Here is a 19,556-nt window from a genome sequence, read left to right as displayed (position 1 = left end):
TACCTTTACAGAGTGCAGTCCTGCCCAGCGTCACCCGGCTTTCTTCAGGATTGATGGATGGCTAGATGGATGGATAAGGCTGCAGTTCATGTTGGGATGGATTGGGATGGTAGCAAAAGGTTGAGGGAGGTCCTGTATAGTTACCCATACCTTTTAAGATAGGCTTTCCCAGTTGTTCTCTCAATTTTCCTTGTTCCTCCTGGTCGATGGGAGTTGGCTGCGAGACGCCGAGATGTGGTGATCGCATGGAATGGATGGGGCGACAGGGAGCGGGGTGAGGCCACAGCTGGTGGCCCTTACCTTGTAGACCTGGAAGTTCTCCCCATGGCTGCTACCACGTACATGCAGCCTCATCTTCTCCTTGCCGTTGGACTCGAAGTCGCAGAGATTGCAGCGTAGGTGTAAGGGTGGTGCCTGGTTGAAGCTACCCAGCTGCAGCTCGGTGGCAGCTGCGTTTGCCGAAGCTGCCGGCACCCCCCCTTCACGTAGATGGGCCACAAGCTGGTACTTCTGCGAGTGCTTGTCGGTTTTAAGGTGCAGCTGGAAATTAGCCTTCAGCTGGGTGCCATAGGTGCAGAGCTTGCAGCGGTGGACATCACCTGACACCTCCTTCCAGTCAGGTTCGGGCAGGCTACGTGTCAGGCTGGCGTGGTACAGCAGCAGCTCCACGTTGTCAGTAGTGAAGGTGTAGCATACTAGGCAGCGGAAGGCTTTGAGAGCAGGGTCTTCAGCAGGGGACGATGAAGCCGCCTGGGGAGTAGCACCAATGCTAGTGGTGCCAAGCCCCTGGCCAAGGGCCACCCTGGTCTCTGGGGACACGCTCCTGGAAGCTGAGACAGTGGAGAGGAAACGACAGAATAAAATGGTAGAAGAGATACAAGTGAGTTACACATAGGCACTCAAATAAACAGAACAACACATTCACATACATAATGAAAACAAGCAGACGAACACATGGCAACTCAAAAGGGTGCAGTAGCTCACACTCTAGGCCAATTAAAATTACGGAGAGGAAGCATCACCTGAAAATCCAGTGCCTAGTTTTCTGTTGGCTGCTGGTGGGAGCTGGAAGCCGTTGAGCAGGAGGTGATGATCCATTGGCTGGTCCTGCCGGAGGGCTTGTTGACTATAGAACTGGCAGAGGTCTGGCCCCGGCTGCAGTAGACCCGGCAGGCCCATGGGAAGGCCCTGGTGCACCAGCAGCATGTTCTGCATGTGTTTCTCACTGGTCATGTGGATGCGCAAATTGCGAGAGATATTGGTCTCATAGTTGCACACTTTACAGTGCCACGATGCCTTTTGCTTCGGCTGCTTGTCCTGGGGCGAAGGCAGGTTGATCTCTGGTGGGCTGGCACTCCTCCCGACAAAGGTCCCACCCCCAGAAGCATTGCCTGTGGCACTGCAACCACTACCGGCGGTGGTAGTGGGAAGGGCAGTAGATCCGTTTCCGGGGCTTTGGAAGGCCTGCAGGTTTGCCAGGTGCTTGTCAGACTGCATATGGATGCTAAGATTGCCCTTGGTTGTTGTGGAGTAGTTGCATGCCTCGCAGCGGTAGGGTTTGTAGCCACAGTTGTAGCTCTCACCACGGGCCAGGCGTGGGTGTTGCTGACCCAGGTTGCAGTAGACGCAGTGACTATTGCTCTCTGGGTGCTTCTCTTTCATATGAACATCCAGCGTTTGCTGGTACTTGTAATGCCAGTTGCACTTGGGACACTTCAGCGTCTTGCAGGAATTGCGTGAGTGCAGCATGGACATATGGTTGGAGAGCGACATGCTTTGGAAGGGGCTAGGTCCAGAGTTTGGACCAAAGTCATCATTGGTTAAGACGCCGAAGCCCGGCGGGGGGGCTGAGGTTCTTTCGGCCATTGGTGGACTGTAGGATGTGGCGTGGTCGTCATGGTCCTCCAGAGAGGTGTTCTCGTTGCTTTGGTCCTCTGCTTCACCACCATGGGTGTCAACAGAGGTCGAATTGACATGAGAGTCTTCCTTTGGACAAGAGTTGGTCGGCGTATGTAGCGCTGAACACCCACAAAGGCTTTGGTTTGGAAGCAGAAGCTGTAGGTTGTGGGAGCGCACATAGGTGACAGTGCCGGTGCATTTCTTGGTTTCCTGCTCTGCCTTTGTTTCTTGTTCTCTGGCAATCTCTGCCAGGCACCAGCCCAGCTCCTCGTCATCTTCATCCTCTGGGCCAAGCGCTAAATCTTTGGCTTGAGTTGGGTCGCACAGCGCTTTGGGGCTCCAGGGAGTTAAGTCGAGAGAGGGCTCAAGGGCAGGGCTTGGAAAGAGCGCTTGGCTGAGGTGGTGGCAGCTTGGAGGTTTGGCATTTTCAAGGGGCTTCGGGCCTCCCACATCTTGCACCGCCACTGGTGGAAGACTGGTCTGGAGCACTGGCTGCATCTCGTCAGCCACTGGTGTATTCGCTAACACACTGGAGACGAAGCTGGAGGCCAGCAATCTTGTCATGCTACCACCACCTTCAGTAGTGCCCAAGTTGGCTCCGGCAGGAGTTACATTCACCGGGCCACTAAACATTCCTGTCGCTACATTGCTGAGGTTTTCGGTGTGGTTTGGCAGCTCTATGACAGGGCTCGAGGAAAGAGGGCCACTGCCGCTGCTGCGGTCCGTTTTTGGTTCAAGAAAGCTTATGAGAGTTCCCTTCCCTTTTCCGAGGCTCTGCAGAACAGCAGACGTATCCCCCAATGCGAGGATCTCCTGCTCTTCTCTGGTCATTTCGGCCCCATGTAGGCCTGTTGCGTGCATGGCCAGCTGCTTGCCATGGCGGAATGACCGCTTGCAGAGCAGGCAGATCCAGACAAGTGGTTGGTGTCTACTGTTTAGCGGCCTCACAGTTTTACTATCGCTACTTCCCACCGGGTCTTCCTCCACATTTCCCCCTTCCTCCTCTGGTCCTTCTAGATTTTCTTTGGATTCTTCTCGTTTTTTGGCTGCAGTATGTTTCCTTAGGTAGTTTGCCGTGCTGCGGCACTGGATGCTTGTCACATGGTAACTATGGAAGGGGGGATTGACCCCTGCCACTGATGAGGTATTCTGGAATATTTGGTTCGAGATAAATCCTTGGTTGGAACTTGCTATGTGGAAACTGGTGACAGGAGCCGAGGAAGCGGCGAAGTCAGAGGTACTGGGGGGCTCCCCTGTTGCGGACACATGGGGGTGGCCCTTTGGTAGAAACTGTTGGCTGGAAAGACCAAGGGAGATGCCACCATCTTGGACATCATCGCCATTGAGGAGATAAGCAGAGCCATCTGGGGAAAAGAACACACATCCCTGGAGGTCACTTTCATTTTCTTCTTCATCTTCGTCTTCACCTCCTTTTTGCACACCCCGCGGGCCCTCCTTGGGGCTGGAGGCCACGCCTATACTGTATTTTAAGTCTAGAGTACTGGCAGTCTCTGGGCCCGGATGAGCTGGGCATAGCTCCATTGAGGGCCTCATCACATCAGCGCCACCCGCCGCCGGGCCGTCAGCGAAGGTGGCAGAAGAGGAAGGGGGGGATTTGGCGAAGGAGATGAGAAGCTGTTCTGGGGAATCTTTGGTGAAAGGTTCACGTAGACGCGAGGTGGGATCTTTGGACCAGGAGCGAAGGAGCCTTTCATCCTGCCCGGCAGAAGTCAGGGTTTCAAGAGAGTTCATGGTGGGAAGCCTGGCATAGGGAACTCATCTCAACTTGACTGCCAAGCCCTGTAGAGAGAGAAAGGAAGAAGAACAGGGAAAATTAGTCAGAGGAACTCCACGATGATGGCACAATCATCCCACCCTTCAGCCAATAGTGCAGGTGAAATGTAAACTTTGTCACAAAATACAATACTCTATCAGTCAACCCCAGGGTGAAACCCCCATCTTTGTCTTTACACCAATGGTACAAAATCCATAATATTGTTCACCCAATTATGCAATAGTTAGCTAAACCTTGAAACAGCACAGCAAGACAGATCACAAACTTCAACGGTATGCTGCAAGGCCCTTCAAAACTTTCTCCCAAAAAGGCAAGACTCATCCTTAGCTCTGCCGCTAAACATCAAAATCGTATAAACCTTCACCCAACTATTAAGGGGACATTTAAACCCCAAACCTTCACCCACTAGTGTAGTGTCCATGCTACCTTTCGCTCCGCACTGCAGGACCAATTAAAATGTTTCTCCAATAGTGCAGGATCCATACAAACCTTAACCCAGTGATGCAACTGACGTCCATTACATTTTCACTCAGCTGAGCAAGATCCATCTTAACCTCTGCCCAAGTGCAAAAACCATGTGCTCATAATCCAATATTGCAATATTTAGCACAACCCTGATTAAACAACACAAGACCATTCTCAAACGTGGCCAAATGACGTTAGACTCATCATAACCTTGATCCAATAGTGCGAGGCCCATCCAAACCTTGGTCCAGTAGTGCAAGAAAAACGTCATAAGACTAAACCTACCCTTGGCCAACAACACAGAACCCAAAGCTTAATCCACTGGAGAAAGACCGATTATAAATCCAACAGAGCCAATCCCAGTCCGAGTCCACCCACAACAAGATCCTTCATAATCTGGACTCACTACAGTAATCCACTGCCTATCATCCGCCCAATAGAGTAAGACTCGGAGGTTATGGTTGGCCAATGAATTGCCATAATCGCACCTAATTGGTACTATCTATATCACAACCTATGCCTGAAACCAGACGCAGTAATACATCGGCCCCTTTGATTGTTGTTGCAAACACTATTATTTGATGGAATTCATATATAATTTGACTTGTTCAGTCACCGTTGTAATCACTGCTGCATACTTCATAATGCACAACAAAAATTTAGTGACAGCCAATGGTAAAGTCTGGTAATGAAATGGATGCGCTCTTTCTTGGCAAGCAACTTTACTATGACATTTTATGTGCTAATGTTTTCAACTCTTACATATTTTTACCTGATTTGTACTCTAATAGATTATTGATTTATCATGGAACATATTTTTATCTTTAATAATGATGTCTTAAACTTGATCTTGTATGAATGCATATGCTCTCTATTGTTGTACACTTTTGTGACACATTTGTGGAATAAAGATATATACTTATAACATGGCAGGCTCCTGCCACCCTGACAAATGGTGTTTGTGACAAAATGACTGCTTCTCTGCAGGAGTGCAGGGATGAATAGTGGCTAAAACGCCTATTCAGACCCACACTACTACTAAACCAGCAGTGATCCCAATCATAAATGTGAAAAGGGCGCAGTCTGACAGGTATACCTTCTTCACCTCTTTTGGTTACGTAGGCCAAGGGCACGCTACACTGTTCAGGAGGTCATTGAGCTGGCACTGATGCACCACAAACAGTAGTAAATGAGTACTAACATGAAAGAATGTCAAACCAAGGTTTTATAGAACTAGGATCTTTAATTAAACTAACAAACATGCACACCACAGTATTGACCCATCTCTGTATGGAAAACGTACAGACACAGTTAAAGCAGACTTAAGAATAAAGGGGCACTCTGGTTTGTAGGCAGGGGCGCTCAGGCAAAGAAAGCTGGTGTTGAGACGGTCAAGTTAAGTTGTTCCAATGACAAGTCTGTGTAAATATAACTTTGAGGCAAGGCTCACAGTGCATCCAGTACGAGTTTGCGGCGGGTCAGATTGATGGCTAACAAAAGGTCGAGAACATGTTCCCGCTTGGCTGAGATGGCATTTCAGACAGGCAAGTCAGTGGCTTCCAGCCGGTCCAGTAAGCTTTCGAGTCTGGTTGAGACAATGCTTTGTTGCATCTAGTCTGTGGTCGAGATCCGGTGAGTCAGCTGCTTTCACGGTGTTGGACCAGCAATCAGGTTGACATGGGGTGATCTGCTTCAATGGGTCGAGCTGGTGTCTGGACGAATAAAAGCGCAAGTAAGCGGTTTGAGGTACTCGGTGCAAAATGCAGTGCCACAGATCCTGTATAGGCTTGTAGCAAGTTGATTATGGTCAAACATACTAAAAAAGCATTTAAGGTGGTAGAGTTGGTGAGTTCCAGCAGGTCCAGTCGGCTTTTGAGTCTGGTCGAGCCAATGCTTTTGTGTGCATCTGGTATGTGATCGAGATCCTGTAAGTCAGCTGCTTCCATGGAGTTGGGCCAGCGATCGGGTTGAGTTGAAGTGATCTGCTTCAATTTGTCGAACTGGCATCTGGATGGATTGAAGAGCAGGTAAGCAGTTTGAAGTACTTGGGGTGCCAAAGGCAGCACCACAGATCCTGTAGCAGTTCTAAGTGAGTCGAGCATGGTCGAGCCCACTCAAATAGCATGTTGAGGCAGTAAACAGGCTATGGGCTGCTTTCTGTGCTTTGCAGTCACTGAGAGGCCCAGTTCAGGGTCTCAGTGGTCCTTTGTTCTGCCCTTCTCAGCCAGGACGATTTGTAGAGGGCACTTGTATGGGTCTGCAACCCAAAGTAGCAGGATCCTGTGTACCAGTGCCTCTGTTGCAGTAGGCCTTGTCCACCCAGCAGTTTCGCTCCAAATGTGACCAAATGTGACCGTGGGATGGATTGGTAGAAGAGCTTTCCTCTTCCTAGGAGCCTTATGTCTTCACCTCTACGACAGAGGACTTTGAAGAACCGACACTTGTAATCTTTAACCTGAGTTCCAGGTGTATCCTCCTTGTCTTGAAGTCCAAAGATGAATCAACTAAAGAGATGGTGGGTGCCCGCCCATATAAATTAATAATGCTACAGCTGATTGGTTGGTCCAATCCAGACTTGTGTAACAACTGTGCTTTGCCTGCAGGAAGTGGGGACATGTAACAGGAAGTTTGGGGGGCTCTAGCAAATCCAAGATGGTGAGACCCTTTTGTAGTCTGAACCTCTCATCTGAGCTACTGTAACCCTGTCCCCTTCTACTGCCTACCTCAAAGGACTCCAGTAGTTTGCTTCCAGGTGTGAGAGGGCCTTTGTCATGGCAGGACTGTCTTTGCAGCACTGGTTCCCAGGGGACCTCCCTAGAGGGTTCCTGTTACCCAGAGGAAGGTGTTGAGACTCAGGGAGATCAAAGACGGCCTCCTGGGCTGGGTCCCACATGGCCGTTGTGGGTACACCCACGCCAGATGGCTAACACACTCACAGCCCTATTGCGAACAAGTCACTGCTCACCAAGATGACAATAAATAACATCAAAATGCTTTTGGCTGTAGAATTGTGTAATCTCAGAAGCCTACTGGTCACTACAGTACACACTTATAATAATTTGAACCAGAGGGGCAGACAGTTAAAAAGCCACACCTGCCTGTTGGAATGTTGAATTTCAGCAGCTGTGTTCAGGCATGTGACTTTTGAGCCTCCTCTGCTACTACTCCAGGGCAGTTGCTGGAGATGTCAGAAGACAGTCCCAACAAGGTACATGTGTGCATTATGCTTTTTGCCATGGAGCTGATTTGCATATCACACTTTCAGAAAGAGAATTACCCGCATGATTTTATTATTTAATATCAAGGACCCTCAGGCTATCATGTCATCATCACCAGATGGCTTTCTGTATTCTCACCCAAAATAGCGCATTGCACTGGTGTATTTTACATAGATGTACTTTCTTTCTGGATTTTTGCACTTTATCTTGAGGAACAAAAATGTAAAATTAAAATACATTTTTCAAAAAACTAAATTTTTTTGAAAAAGAGGCTGAAGTTTCAACATATGAACCATAATGAGCACTAATACTTGAACTTTTTGTACCTCGAGCGAACTAAGTTAAATATGACCCCCCAACCACCATTTAACCTAGTTCAAAATGCAATGTAAATATAGTATGCTGGGCATTACACCGGATATTATAAAGGTTCAATTGTCAACACTTTATACAACACATTCAAAATGTTATATGTGATTTACCAAAACTGAAACAATTTCACCGGAAAAATACTGATTTCTATTTTATTTATTTTTAATTTTGGCAGCGCACCGTCACCCGCCCCCCTTTCCCACGTGTTTTTAACCTCCCTAACACTTCCCCACCTACCACACCCATTTATATATATATTTTTAATTCTGTATTTTTTCGGTAAAATTGTTTTCGGCCAAAAATGCCTCTACTATAAAGTTTTTGGTAAAATCACTGGATACCTATCTAAAAGAGTCAATATATTTGCAGAAAAGCAAAAGAAGACATCTCTGTATTTTTAAAGGCACTTACGCCTGTTTGCTCTCAATATCTTCCCAGGGATTGTAAAGGAGACATTGTTTACAGCACATTTTTTGTATATGAGAAGTGCCTCAAAAACATATCATGTGTGTTGATGTGAAATATCCGTTGTATGTGTTGATTAGCTGATTTTCTACAATACGCTCTGCACAGTCTAATTGGGTATTTTCGTTAATGAACTGTATGGGAGGCTCAGTTCGGAGAGTGGAATTTTTTTGAGGCACAACATCAAATATATATAAAAAATGTTATGTGCGTTGTAAAAATTTGTCCTTTACAATCGTAGGGAAGATTATGGTTTATATAATGCTAATATGATGTAGTGTGAATATTATACTATCTGGAATTGATACAGCGTTAGACAATTCTATTTTGGTGGTTTCCATTAGTAGGGCCTTTATTTCCACATACATAATGGACACGAGCAGCTTTTATTATTAAATAGTTGCTGTACAGCATAATTAATGTCTATCTATGCCTTATGCATGAGATATTGTTTACAAGAGCACTTGCACTTTATTATGGGCGTTTGCACATGTATAATTAGATCAAATATTGCTGTACACGCATTTGCACTTTATGATCTAGCATCTTTAAAGCCAGTATTAGTATTTGCTAAATGTGTTACAAATTGAAGGTTGCATCTGAATTATTTGTAGGTAATATGGTGCATTATCAAACCACCCCATATAAGTATATGAAATGTATATCAGATCACTTTTTGATAAGCAAATGCCCTATATAATTCCAAATGGGAATGAATATTAATCTTGGGTCAATGTTTTGATGCCTACCATGATTTGCGAATACTGCTTTACATCCTTATGTATATTCTAACATTATTTATTGGGTTAAATAAGACTATGGATTTAGGCATTGTATGCCAGAATATCGGATTGGTAAACTGATGTAAAATATTTTGTATAGTGTGTGTGTATATATATATATCATGTAGTTAGATTATAACAATTGTTACCTTGAAGGAACATAATACATAAAGATTGTGCTCTGCTTTGCCATACCAAGCCATACGACATGAGATGAGGAGAGTAATGAAAACAAATAATGCACTTTGTTATGTGGTTACATATGTATGCCTGATTAATAGGTGTATTTGCAACCCTGATGAAGCTCAAGTGAGGGCGAAACATGTTGTGTTAGTGACATCATATCATCTGCCTTACCATGTAAGAAATGATTCATCATAGGAGAACATCAACATTAGGAGTTTTCTTGCGAGGGCGGCTGAATTAGGATTTGTATTCCTATTGCTGTGTATGCAAGCTGACCGATCGTGAATAGCTAGCGTCAGTTTTTAAACACACACCTTGACTCAATGATTAAAGGCCCATCCTATCATTGACCCCAATGGTGCTAGACCCTTTGTAAACTTTACCCAAGAGAGCAGGACCCAGCCTGATCATAACCAAAGGATCAACACCCAGCAGCATAAAGCCAATCCAACCCTTGACCAATGGTGCGTAAACCATCCACACCTTGTCCACCATGGCCCAATGCCCTCTTTCAACCTTGCTCCAGTTGTGAGTTAATTTTACCAACCTTGAACCAAAGTGCAAGATAGATACGAATCTTGAAACACTGGTGCTACACCTATCCTATAGCTAACTCGAGGCCATCCCTGTCTTTGTATTTTAGCTTTTATTACTAGAAAAAGAAGAGCTTTGACAGGAAGCTCGGTACAATACACCATGCTATCTGGTCGTGCAATTCTCGTTCTGGGTGCCGTACAGTAGAGTATACGATGCATTAGTGGATACTGAGACTGGGTAATGGATAGAGGCGGCAAAAGGGCTAATCCAAAACTACAAAGCATACAGCCCGGCTAATACACAGGGTAGCATTTACAGAACGTATAGTATTTAGGTCTTGACCCAAATGGAGCAAGACCAACCCTCCCCTCGATTTAGCAGGACACTGTTAGACCCATTCTAGTGTTGACTTCATCGTTCAAATCCCATCCTTCAGGCAATCTAGTTTATAGGGATTTTGCCCTCACTCACAACAAATTTGTCATTTTCAAATGTGCCACGAAACATAAGAAATGGCGCTAAAAAGGCATACAATTTGGATTTCTCCCCCCCCTATTTGCCACCCATTTTAATAAGTCTAAAGCACAAATTATGAAGCCCTGTACATCATTTAAATTGACAAAGTAACTCTGTAAGATCTGTTCCCAGGCAGGAGGCACAACAGAAACATCAGCAATGCTTTCTAGGAGTTGAACAGCTACTGATTACTCTTTTAATTAAGTATCAATGACACAATACTTCCAGATTTGAGTTGCAATGTTTCTTTTTTTGCTACAGCAACATTTTGAAATCAATGCCACTATAGCCTGGGTGGTGGGGGGAGGGAGGGCGGTTCTGTTCTTTACCATGACCTTGTGGTTAAATATTCTTTCTAACTTTGCAAAACGCATCCCAACTTTGGCCCAGGGGTGTAACAGCCAAGCCTCACCCGTATCACACAGTGCACACCCATTCTGACTTCCAACACACAGTGCAAGCCCCTTCATTAACCATTACCCAGTGAAGCATGGTCCGGCTTAAACTTGAACAAAGAGATCACGGCGCATCCTTTCAACAGCACAAGGGCTCGATGACCAGCTTTACATTGTGCCAGAAGGGCAAGACCTAGACCAACCTTGATGCCTACGCTGAAAAGTCTATCCTATCTCTGATTCAATAGCCTGAGATCCAGCCTAATCTCGACCTTATAGTGGAACGCCCACCCTTACCACTACAGGTGTTGCTAGATTGCTTCTGCCTTGTACTGCCTTATTGAGATTTGTACGTACGGTGGTGTAAGGTCTGTTTCAACTTCAACCATAAAATGCACAATGCTTTTATGGCAAATCGCCAAATAAAGTTGTGTATCTCAAAATGCAAAACCAATCCTAACCTTGTCCTCAAAGCCCTTGCAGGCAGTTGGACCGGGACAAAACCCATCCTACGCTTGCATTTAGTCTTGAATTTTTATTGCTAATTTATAACCAGCAAGTGGTTTCTAAGCGCAGGGATTCGAACCTGTGTTGCATCACATTGTCTTGCTTCCAAGACAAACATGATGCCCCTGAGCGAGGCCCTGGGTTCAAGCTTAATGGTCAGTGCGGGAGACAAAAGAGTCTATAATGAGCTTCAATTGGCCAGCGAGACCGATTAACACGGAAAGCGGAATCAATGTCAGGAAGGATTCCCTTACTAACGCCAAAGCTTGCAGAGCTTATTGATCAATGTCAGGCCGCAGGGGCTATTGATCAGTGCCGTAGCCGCAAAGTTTATTGATCATTTGTGGCAGCTTGAGGGAGCAATTTGGGCAAAAGACTCCTTTCTCTAATTGACTCTCACCTCGCTGTGCAAAGAGAGACAACCAAGATACAGGGCGCAAGGACAGACAGCTGAGACACAGGGAATGAGGAGAGACAGGGATCTGTGGTGAGTAAGGACAAAGACAGACCAGATACAAACAGTAATATGAGAGATATATCCGATAGAGGAAACTGTGATAGAGTGGAACTAGATATAAAGTAAAGGCAGAGACATGGCAGATAACAAGTGAAGGAAACAATGGAACCAAGAGGAAGACAGGCAGGATACAGGTACTATAGACAGGGAGGGAGTAAGGGAACGGAGACACCAGCCACAGGGATAGTGACACAGCAGGTGCACAAACCCAGAACAGAGGCAGGCCACACACGGGGAACAATAACACAAAGACACAGGGATCAAAGACAGGGACAGATCGGATGCAGGCCTCAGAGGGAGGGGCAACAAGGACAGAGATATGTAGCGTACCGGTAACCAGGTCAGAGACATAAAGGTAACCAGGATAAAGATGAAGAGCCAGGAAACAGACTGATCCAAAAGAAAGATCAAGAACAAAGATGCACAACAAACATTGAGCAAAGAGACAGAAGGGTCAAATACAAGGAGCAATGAATAGAAAGAACTATGTTCTCACATTCTTTCAAATACTACTCAAAACTGTACAGGCGGAGGCACAATGGTGCCCAGGAAAAGACCAGGAAACCACTTTGCGCCTTCTAAACTTATATGTGCCACCGGGTGCGCTCGAGGAAAGTCCCAACATGTAGGGGAAAGCAATAGAATGTGAGGAAGAGGTTTCCATCCCACCCAACCCATGACTGACTCTCCTATCCTTTGTCCGGGGTTTTAGCAGGTCCAACCTCACACGTGCAATTTCCAAATTGCAATTTCCAGTTCTATGGAAAACCAGTAGACCCTGCGCCTCCCTTCCCCCAATCCTAAAATATAACAAATGTTAAAATATTCAAGAATGTTCTCAAAGTTCTGCCTTTGGGGCACATTAACCGCTACAGGATAGTCTTGTACCCTCAGAAACTGCAAGCCCTGCTTGGAATTCGCTCCTATCGACTTAATCCCATGTATAGACAGCATACAACATCTCGGGGGCTATCGTAGGGCCATATACCTTAGGCAAAGGCACAAGACTATGATCTGCATAGTGGCCCTTAAAGTGCCTCCACTTTTCATTGCAGCCATGACTTCATAGTTGACACTAACAATAATATTAATTTGCATTCATAGTGCTACGAACCCACGGTGTGTGGTGCTCATTTATCGAGCTCGGAAGGATGAAGGGTTGGGTGTGGCCCTGCCGGGATTCGAACCTGCATCGGCAGGCTCTACACGAATGTCAAAGCGAGCGCTCTACTCACAGTGCTATCTGACCGACCTGATCATGCTTCCCATGTCTCGCATTTTCCTAAAGCATGCCTAAATATGGATGCCATTAATTCTCCATAATGAGACTGGTTACTTCTTCATTTCTTCTTACCTGAAAACAGATCATTTATTTATTTTTCGCCTACTATTAAATGAATTTGTCATGCTGAAACTGGATTTGCCTAACATAACAGTAACTTGAGCAAACCAGAACTTGTCAATGGAGGGAGGTAAAAGTTCAGATGGAACAAAATGTGTGGCACACAACAAGGAGCTCATTACGAATGTCTGGGGTAAAAATCGAAATTTACAGCACAGTATTGGCTTCAGGTGTCTGTGACTAATACAAGAGAAGCGCAACAAGCAGTGTACAATTCCAAGGCATGAGCAGTAAATACAGCAGAGTATTATTGCATGGGGTAATGATTGCAATAACGTAGTTCTAATCAAAGTAAAATTGACAAATCCAGATCAAGCTGCACAGGGGATGGCAATTCATATGCAATCTCTAATGCTGATGGAAGGGAGATGGGAAGCACACACTAACATCTGGACACCAGGCGCTGACTATGTTGGTGGTGGAGGAGGCAAGACCACGTTGCTACTTTATGGCTAAAACATCAGAAAAAGATGGCAGCACTGATGTAGACTTCCGGAGAGGGTCAATGCAGTTTTCATCCACCACAAACTGCAGCTGAGGAGTACTCTGGCTAACCATAGGCTTCAGAGCATCGTCACTGGATATGGCAATGTGCTCCCCATTAGGCCATGCGAGGCGGCCAGAAACCTCCACATGGGGGGCTTTGGCATCCAGACGTAGGGGCGTTCCATCATTTGGTGAAGATGAACACAGGTTCAGCATATGCACAGCTTGAATGTTATGATATGATATGGTATTTGTAACGCGCCTATACACAAGTGTTTCAAGGCGCGACAAGTAATGGACAGCAGAAGTGGTCAGCATTAGGGTGGGGGCTTGACTACATGCTGCGGGGAGAGCATCATGACTAGGAACCCTTGGTGACATTTGCGGACACTGATGGACTGTAAAAAGCCTTCACTGTGCCATTCGTACGGGGAACGCAATGACCCATCACACCATGGATGCGAAGACCCAACTTTCTTTGACCTTCAAACTGGTCGAATCACATTTTGCTACATTTTTGACCATTTTTTGTACAGCAAAAAATATAGAAGGTTGTTTGGGGTTACGCATATACCTTTTGCAGTAAAAACATTGGTAAAGCCAAGTGGCAAAATGTGATTAAAGCAATTAATTTAGAACAAACTTCATAGACCCCATGTAGCGGCATAATATATCTGACAGGGAGCATAACATGTCACACTGCATTGAGAGGCCAAGACTGTCCATCCATGATGGAAGAAGTAATGACAAGACTCCATGAGTGCTCTCCAAGTTCCGTGTGGAGAACTGCCCATGGTGCCCCTGTTTGTACAGTGCCCGATTGTATTCTCACTGTATCCGGCACAGGCAGGTGCTAAGTCATCAGCCGAGGGGGAGGCAGACCAATGACTGAAGACTGTGGTACAGAAATCAGCCTCATATAGAACAGTTGGCTATGAATCATTAGCAATGCACCTCGTTACGGTACATCCTCTGGCTGTGGAGGGCATGGCTTTACAGCATCATTCTTGACCTGTACACCTCTAGCAGATCTTTCCTCTGCCTACATGCTTCCTCGTTCAGGTTCCTATGCCATCTACCTAACCTGCATTTCTGACACATAAACCGGGAACATCGCGGTGTTGAGGCGTAACAGGGCATCCCCAAGCTCTGGACTGAGCCTAATATAATAGAGACACTCCTGGCGCTAAACCATGGCGCTATTAGCACCATGGTTGGTGCCGATATCGTTACGAGTCCGCCAATGTTCAATGGGGAATTACCACCCCATTCCAAGGTTGGCGGGACAGTAATTCCCCATTGAACATTGGCCCAATAGGGCTCAATGGGACTGGGGAAGGCGCTAAGTACGGTACCGCAAATTGCGGTACCATACTTAGCACCAAGGTCCCTTTGCGGGTCCCTACTTTAAAGGCTGGTCTAGACCAGCTGTTCAGGTCGGGTCCGCGAAGGGACCTCATAGTAAGGCGTTAACGGTGCTGCAGCCTTTTACGGCGCCGTTAACACATTAGCGCCAGGGTCGTAATGAGGCCCACTGCCTTATAGGCTCATGTGTGCATACCAAATGTGAGGAATGCGACCATCCGCACAGTGGTTGTGCGCTCGCCTAGGTATTTTAAAATTTTAAAAGAAATTGAATGATGGTAGATGAACCTCCAGAAAATGTGTGGAGCTAATCCGCACACATTTTCCTATGCTCACAGCACGACATACACATAGACCGGTGTACTCTGGGTGGACACAGCCTACAGACGCCGTCCCCCCTGTCATATTTCATTGGGATATGACAGCCAGGATTACACCATGTCCTTTCAGAGGGGGGAGGGCCTAACATTCCCCCTGCCATGGCCATCCTAATTAACTAGCAAAGGCTCCATGGATGCACCCTGTCCTTTTGTTAGCTCTGCTGTTGGTGGCAGCTTCACATACTAATCAGAGTGTAATTTAAAACAGGCCCACCTGGGGCCTGGCTGCAGAGGCTAATAAAGGGAAGAGGAAACCCCAAAAACCTTTGATATGCACTGTGCCAACCTGAAGCCAGCTCCCGCCCTTAGTATCAATGCTCAGTGAAACATCATAGCTGGGACTGTGTGCTGCAGTAGTCACCCCCCAGCAGAACCCAATTCTGAAGGCCGCAGTATGTGATTTGATGGAGACAGAAAGTCTGGTACTGACGCAGCTTCAAGGGAGACCGGCTGTTTTAATCCGGAACCACAGAGAGCTCCATTAACTAGAGAGACCCTTTGATTTACAACAGACAGGAAGATGGGTGGGACTTAGTATTACATGTTTTTAGTCATTTACCTTTTCTGTTGTAAAGCTCTCTAGTTATGCTTCTGCATCCAGGAGATTGTTGGTGGGTACCGAGAACTGGTTCATTAAGGTAGGCTTAGCCTACACCAATCACTGTGGCCCATTTGGTTTTAAAAGAGGGCTGAGCCCTTCTTTTGGGTAGATCATCTGAAAGGTTTGTAGGTAGTATCAAGAACAACTCAGCATTTGACCCTGGCTGAAGGTACAGCCTGCCTTACATCTTCTGTCAGTGAAGGAAGGCCAGGACCTCCAAGAGGGAGGCAGGATCCCTCCCCTAAACATCTCCCAGGGAACAGAGGGATATACTGAATCCAGAGGACCCTCCAGCAGCTCCAAAACCGGTACCCAGCCACCGCACAGCGTGCCCTGCTGAGCTATGTAGCAAGCTTTCTACTATTTATTTATTTATGCATTTTTTAGTGCGCCGAAAGCCCGCAGGCATCAGGGCGCAGTAACATAGAAACAGGGACAAAGACGGACATAGACATAAAGGTCCTGTCTTGCTATCGTAAAAGAAAATTACTTGAACAGGTGTGTCTTAAGGAGTTTCCTGAAAATTCTATAGTTTGGTTTTGGGCGAATGGCCAGTGGAAGCTTGTTCCACTGCTGTGCAACCCGCACAGGAAATTATTTCCTGGCACCAGTCACTAGATTGGCCAGCGGCACCTGTAGCCTGCCATGCGCTTTGGACCTCAGAGACTTGTTGGGTGTGTATCTTTTGAACTTATTCCTGAGGTACACAGGTACCACGCCATGTAGGCATCTATGCACTAGTGTCATAGCTTTAAAGAGGATCCTATCCTCAATCCTGAGCCTCTGTAGTGCTCTCCTTCCGTCGGTCGCATGGTCTCTTCTGTTGAAACCGACTCGACCCTGTCTAGCACCAAGAACATCTACAGCATAAGGTACATTGTGGTTCTGTCCCCCTTCGGAGGCCCCTAGTGAAATTTTATGACCCATTGCACCTTTTGTGTTGAATCCAAGTGTCCTTGAACTATTGCGATTAATGACTTTACCAACTACTCTCCTGTCAGTAGCCACAGTGCATCCCTTTTCCTTCTTTGAAACTGACTATCCTCTGCATTTCTTTACAGGGTGGATTGTATTTTGTAGTGTGCTAGAACTGTCTCTTGTGATAATAATAAAATAGGTATTTGTATACAACCTTGTCTGGACAGTCTTTTATCATTGGGTAATAATTATATTTTCGCTGTGTTGCAACTAACCAACGATCCACGACCTTGCAGAGATAAGCCTTGCTGCTCCGTCACGTTACCAAAATTGGACATGGAGATTTATAATTTGCTTGTGTTTCAAATCTGTTCAGATTCCTTCTGGTGTACTAAAGGTGTGGGGCAGATTGATTGTTTAGAAACCGATATTCATCCCTGGACCACTGGTGCCCAGAAATTGTTTTGTCACACCAATCAATCAGCACTCATTCCACCAACCGAAAACATGGCTGTGACCTAACTCGGTCCAGGGCCCATGTGCGCCCAGGACCCTACATAATGAAAGAGTATTACTTTCGACACAGACAGTACAGGAGATCTACATCTTTTATTTTTAGTGATTTGCAAATATCTGTGCTGTGGGCGTACCCTGAAAGGTTAGAATCCTGAATCCAGATGGGTACCATCAACTAAGTGGTGACGCACTGCAAATCATAACCTGCCTCTTCAACTGATAATACTTTCACCTTCTTGTATGTATTTATGGAATGAATAAAGTGCCAAGTTAGCTTGGAAACAGAGTGCTCTACACGATGGAGGTCATTGTGTTTGGCCCAAAGAGATTGGTAAGAAACACTGTCCAAAGCACTCCTTGGACCTCACTATTTGGTGTTCCCACCAAATATTCAGATGCAGTGAAGAACTTGGGCTGCATTTGGCAGTCTAGTATGGATTGCAACTCTCAGGTTAGTCAAACGGTCAAATCGGTATACTATCAACTGAAACCTGTTATCCCACTCATTGCAGAGAAGGACCAGCCAATGGTAGTAGGCATACTTACCAATGCTAGGCTGGACTATTGCCATGCCCTTTTCATGGGGGCTCAGAAATTTCAAATTAAAAGACTGCAGGTTGCCCAAGATTCTGCCATTAGGCTAATTTTCTCACTACCCAGAAGAATGGCTATTTCTCAATACCAGAGGAATCTCCATTGGGTCCCAGTTCAGCAAAGAATGTGCAAGACCAGCACCTTTTGCAGGTTCCATCAGTGAGAACAACTACATGGGGTGATAGGCGGTTCTCTTCCTTTGGCCCGCGAGCCTGGAATTCTCTTTCATTAGACCTTTGAAGTACTGAATCTCTGACTGTTTTTAGGAAACAGCAAAAAATCTCTTTCTGTAAATATCCCCCACTCACTACGGCAGATCATGAGGTAGTCGATGCAGTATTGATTAAATCAGCTTTTACATCTGCAACTAGATGCAGTTTTGCCTGGTCCCCTCGGGGTCCGTGCATTATAAATAATCAAATCAAATCTACAAAGGGGACCCCGGATCCTACTTGTAACTTGTGCCTAGTTACAAGTAGGATCCGGGGTAGAAGAGGAGCTCGTATTGGTTAGAGGGAGTGGGGGGAACGAGAATCCAGATGCAGAGAGATGGGTTGAGTGGAGCAATGGTTGGTTGGCGAGGTATACGCTGAAGAGTATTGTCCTGCAGTGTGGGATACAGAGGGCCTGTCTTATCTATGTTGGTAACTCGTGACAGGGACAGGGTGCTTAGAAGGAAAAGGTTTAATGTTTCCTCTTGCAGTTCTTTCTTTATATCCTGGTAATGTTGTGGCTTCTGGTGCTGTGCCTGGCTCCGCAAATGGTGAGTCTCTCGGACAAGTAGAGTAGTGGTTTGTCTGTGAATGCTTTGTAGGTCATGCAGGCAATCTTTAACATGATGCATGCTTGAAGGGGCAGCTCCTTCAAAGTGGAAGTGGTGTGGTTGAATTTTCTTTGTGCTGCGATGAAGCATGCAGCAGCATGCTAGATGGCCTCCAGTGCGGCGGGGGTAGCATCTGAGAGTCCTGCAAGTGGGGTGTTGCCACCACCCAGGGAGCAGGTGACAACTGTCCTGAAATTCAGGGCAGGGATGAAAGGCAGAGGAGTGCAAGCTGGCAGCATATTGCTTGGGTCTTCTATGTCATACGTGTTTTGAATGCGAGGTCAGAGTGGATAGTAAATCTGAGAGATTTTGCACTGGCTGAGGGTTGTGGTGTGAATCCGTTGAGCTTCATGTTAGTCACCCAATTCATAATTTGGTTATGCTTGGTGGGGTTTCCTAGCAGAATGAATTCAACCGTTGTAGGTTTGAGGATCAGGTAGGTGCATGATAGCCAGGCTTAGATGAGGTACAGGCAGTGCCTGTGTCTATGGATTCCGTTGATGCAACTAATCTTTAAGTAAAGCAGTGTGTCCATCTACACATTGACATCTGATATCTGTGTGGCAAGGAGTTCCCATAGAGGGTCCATGCAGAGGTTATATAGTACAGGGAACAGGATTGAGCGTTGCAGAACTCTGCCTGTCCCTGCGGGGGACTGCAATACGTTTGCGCTCATCTGTCGAACCACTTAAGGACTGTTTCACCAAAGCCAATGTGCGTTGGGAGGATATTGAGGAGGGCATTGTGGTCAAAGGTATCAAAGCAGAGAGGTCAAGGAGGACAAGTACGTTTGGGTTTCCTTTGTCCAAGATGTGTC

General features: G+C 46.2%; 2 protein-coding genes across 2 annotated transcripts in view; one reads left to right on the top strand and one right to left on the bottom strand.

The window, feature by feature from the left end:
- THTPA (thiamine triphosphatase) overlaps nucleotides 1-19,556 on the top strand; it is a 1,084,607-nt gene that overhangs the window by 667,487 nt on the left and 397,564 nt on the right. The gene's annotated exons all lie outside the window — the stretch shown is intronic.
- ZFHX2 (zinc finger homeobox 2) overlaps nucleotides 1-19,556 on the bottom strand; it is a 394,460-nt gene that overhangs the window by 308,127 nt on the left and 66,777 nt on the right. Inside the window, exons 2-3 of the mRNA XM_069633958.1 lie at nucleotides 1,023-3,699; nucleotides 301-830 (exon numbers count right to left, since the gene is read on the bottom strand). Coding sequence (XP_069490059.1) covers nucleotides 301-830; nucleotides 1,023-3,651 — 3,159 coding nt within the window. The 5' untranslated portion in view covers nucleotides 3,652-3,699. The remainder of the gene's footprint in view (nucleotides 1-300; nucleotides 831-1,022; nucleotides 3,700-19,556) is intronic.

Source organism: Ambystoma mexicanum, chromosome 13 (genome assembly GCF_040938575.1).
Source record: "Ambystoma mexicanum isolate Mex_15411 chromosome 13, UKY_AmexF1_1, whole genome shotgun sequence".
NCBI classification, from domain to species: Eukaryota; Metazoa; Chordata; class Amphibia; order Caudata; family Ambystomatidae; genus Ambystoma; species Ambystoma mexicanum.
The sequence above is the reverse complement of the archived record's forward strand: the minus strand, read 5'-3'. Positions and strand labels throughout refer to the sequence as shown.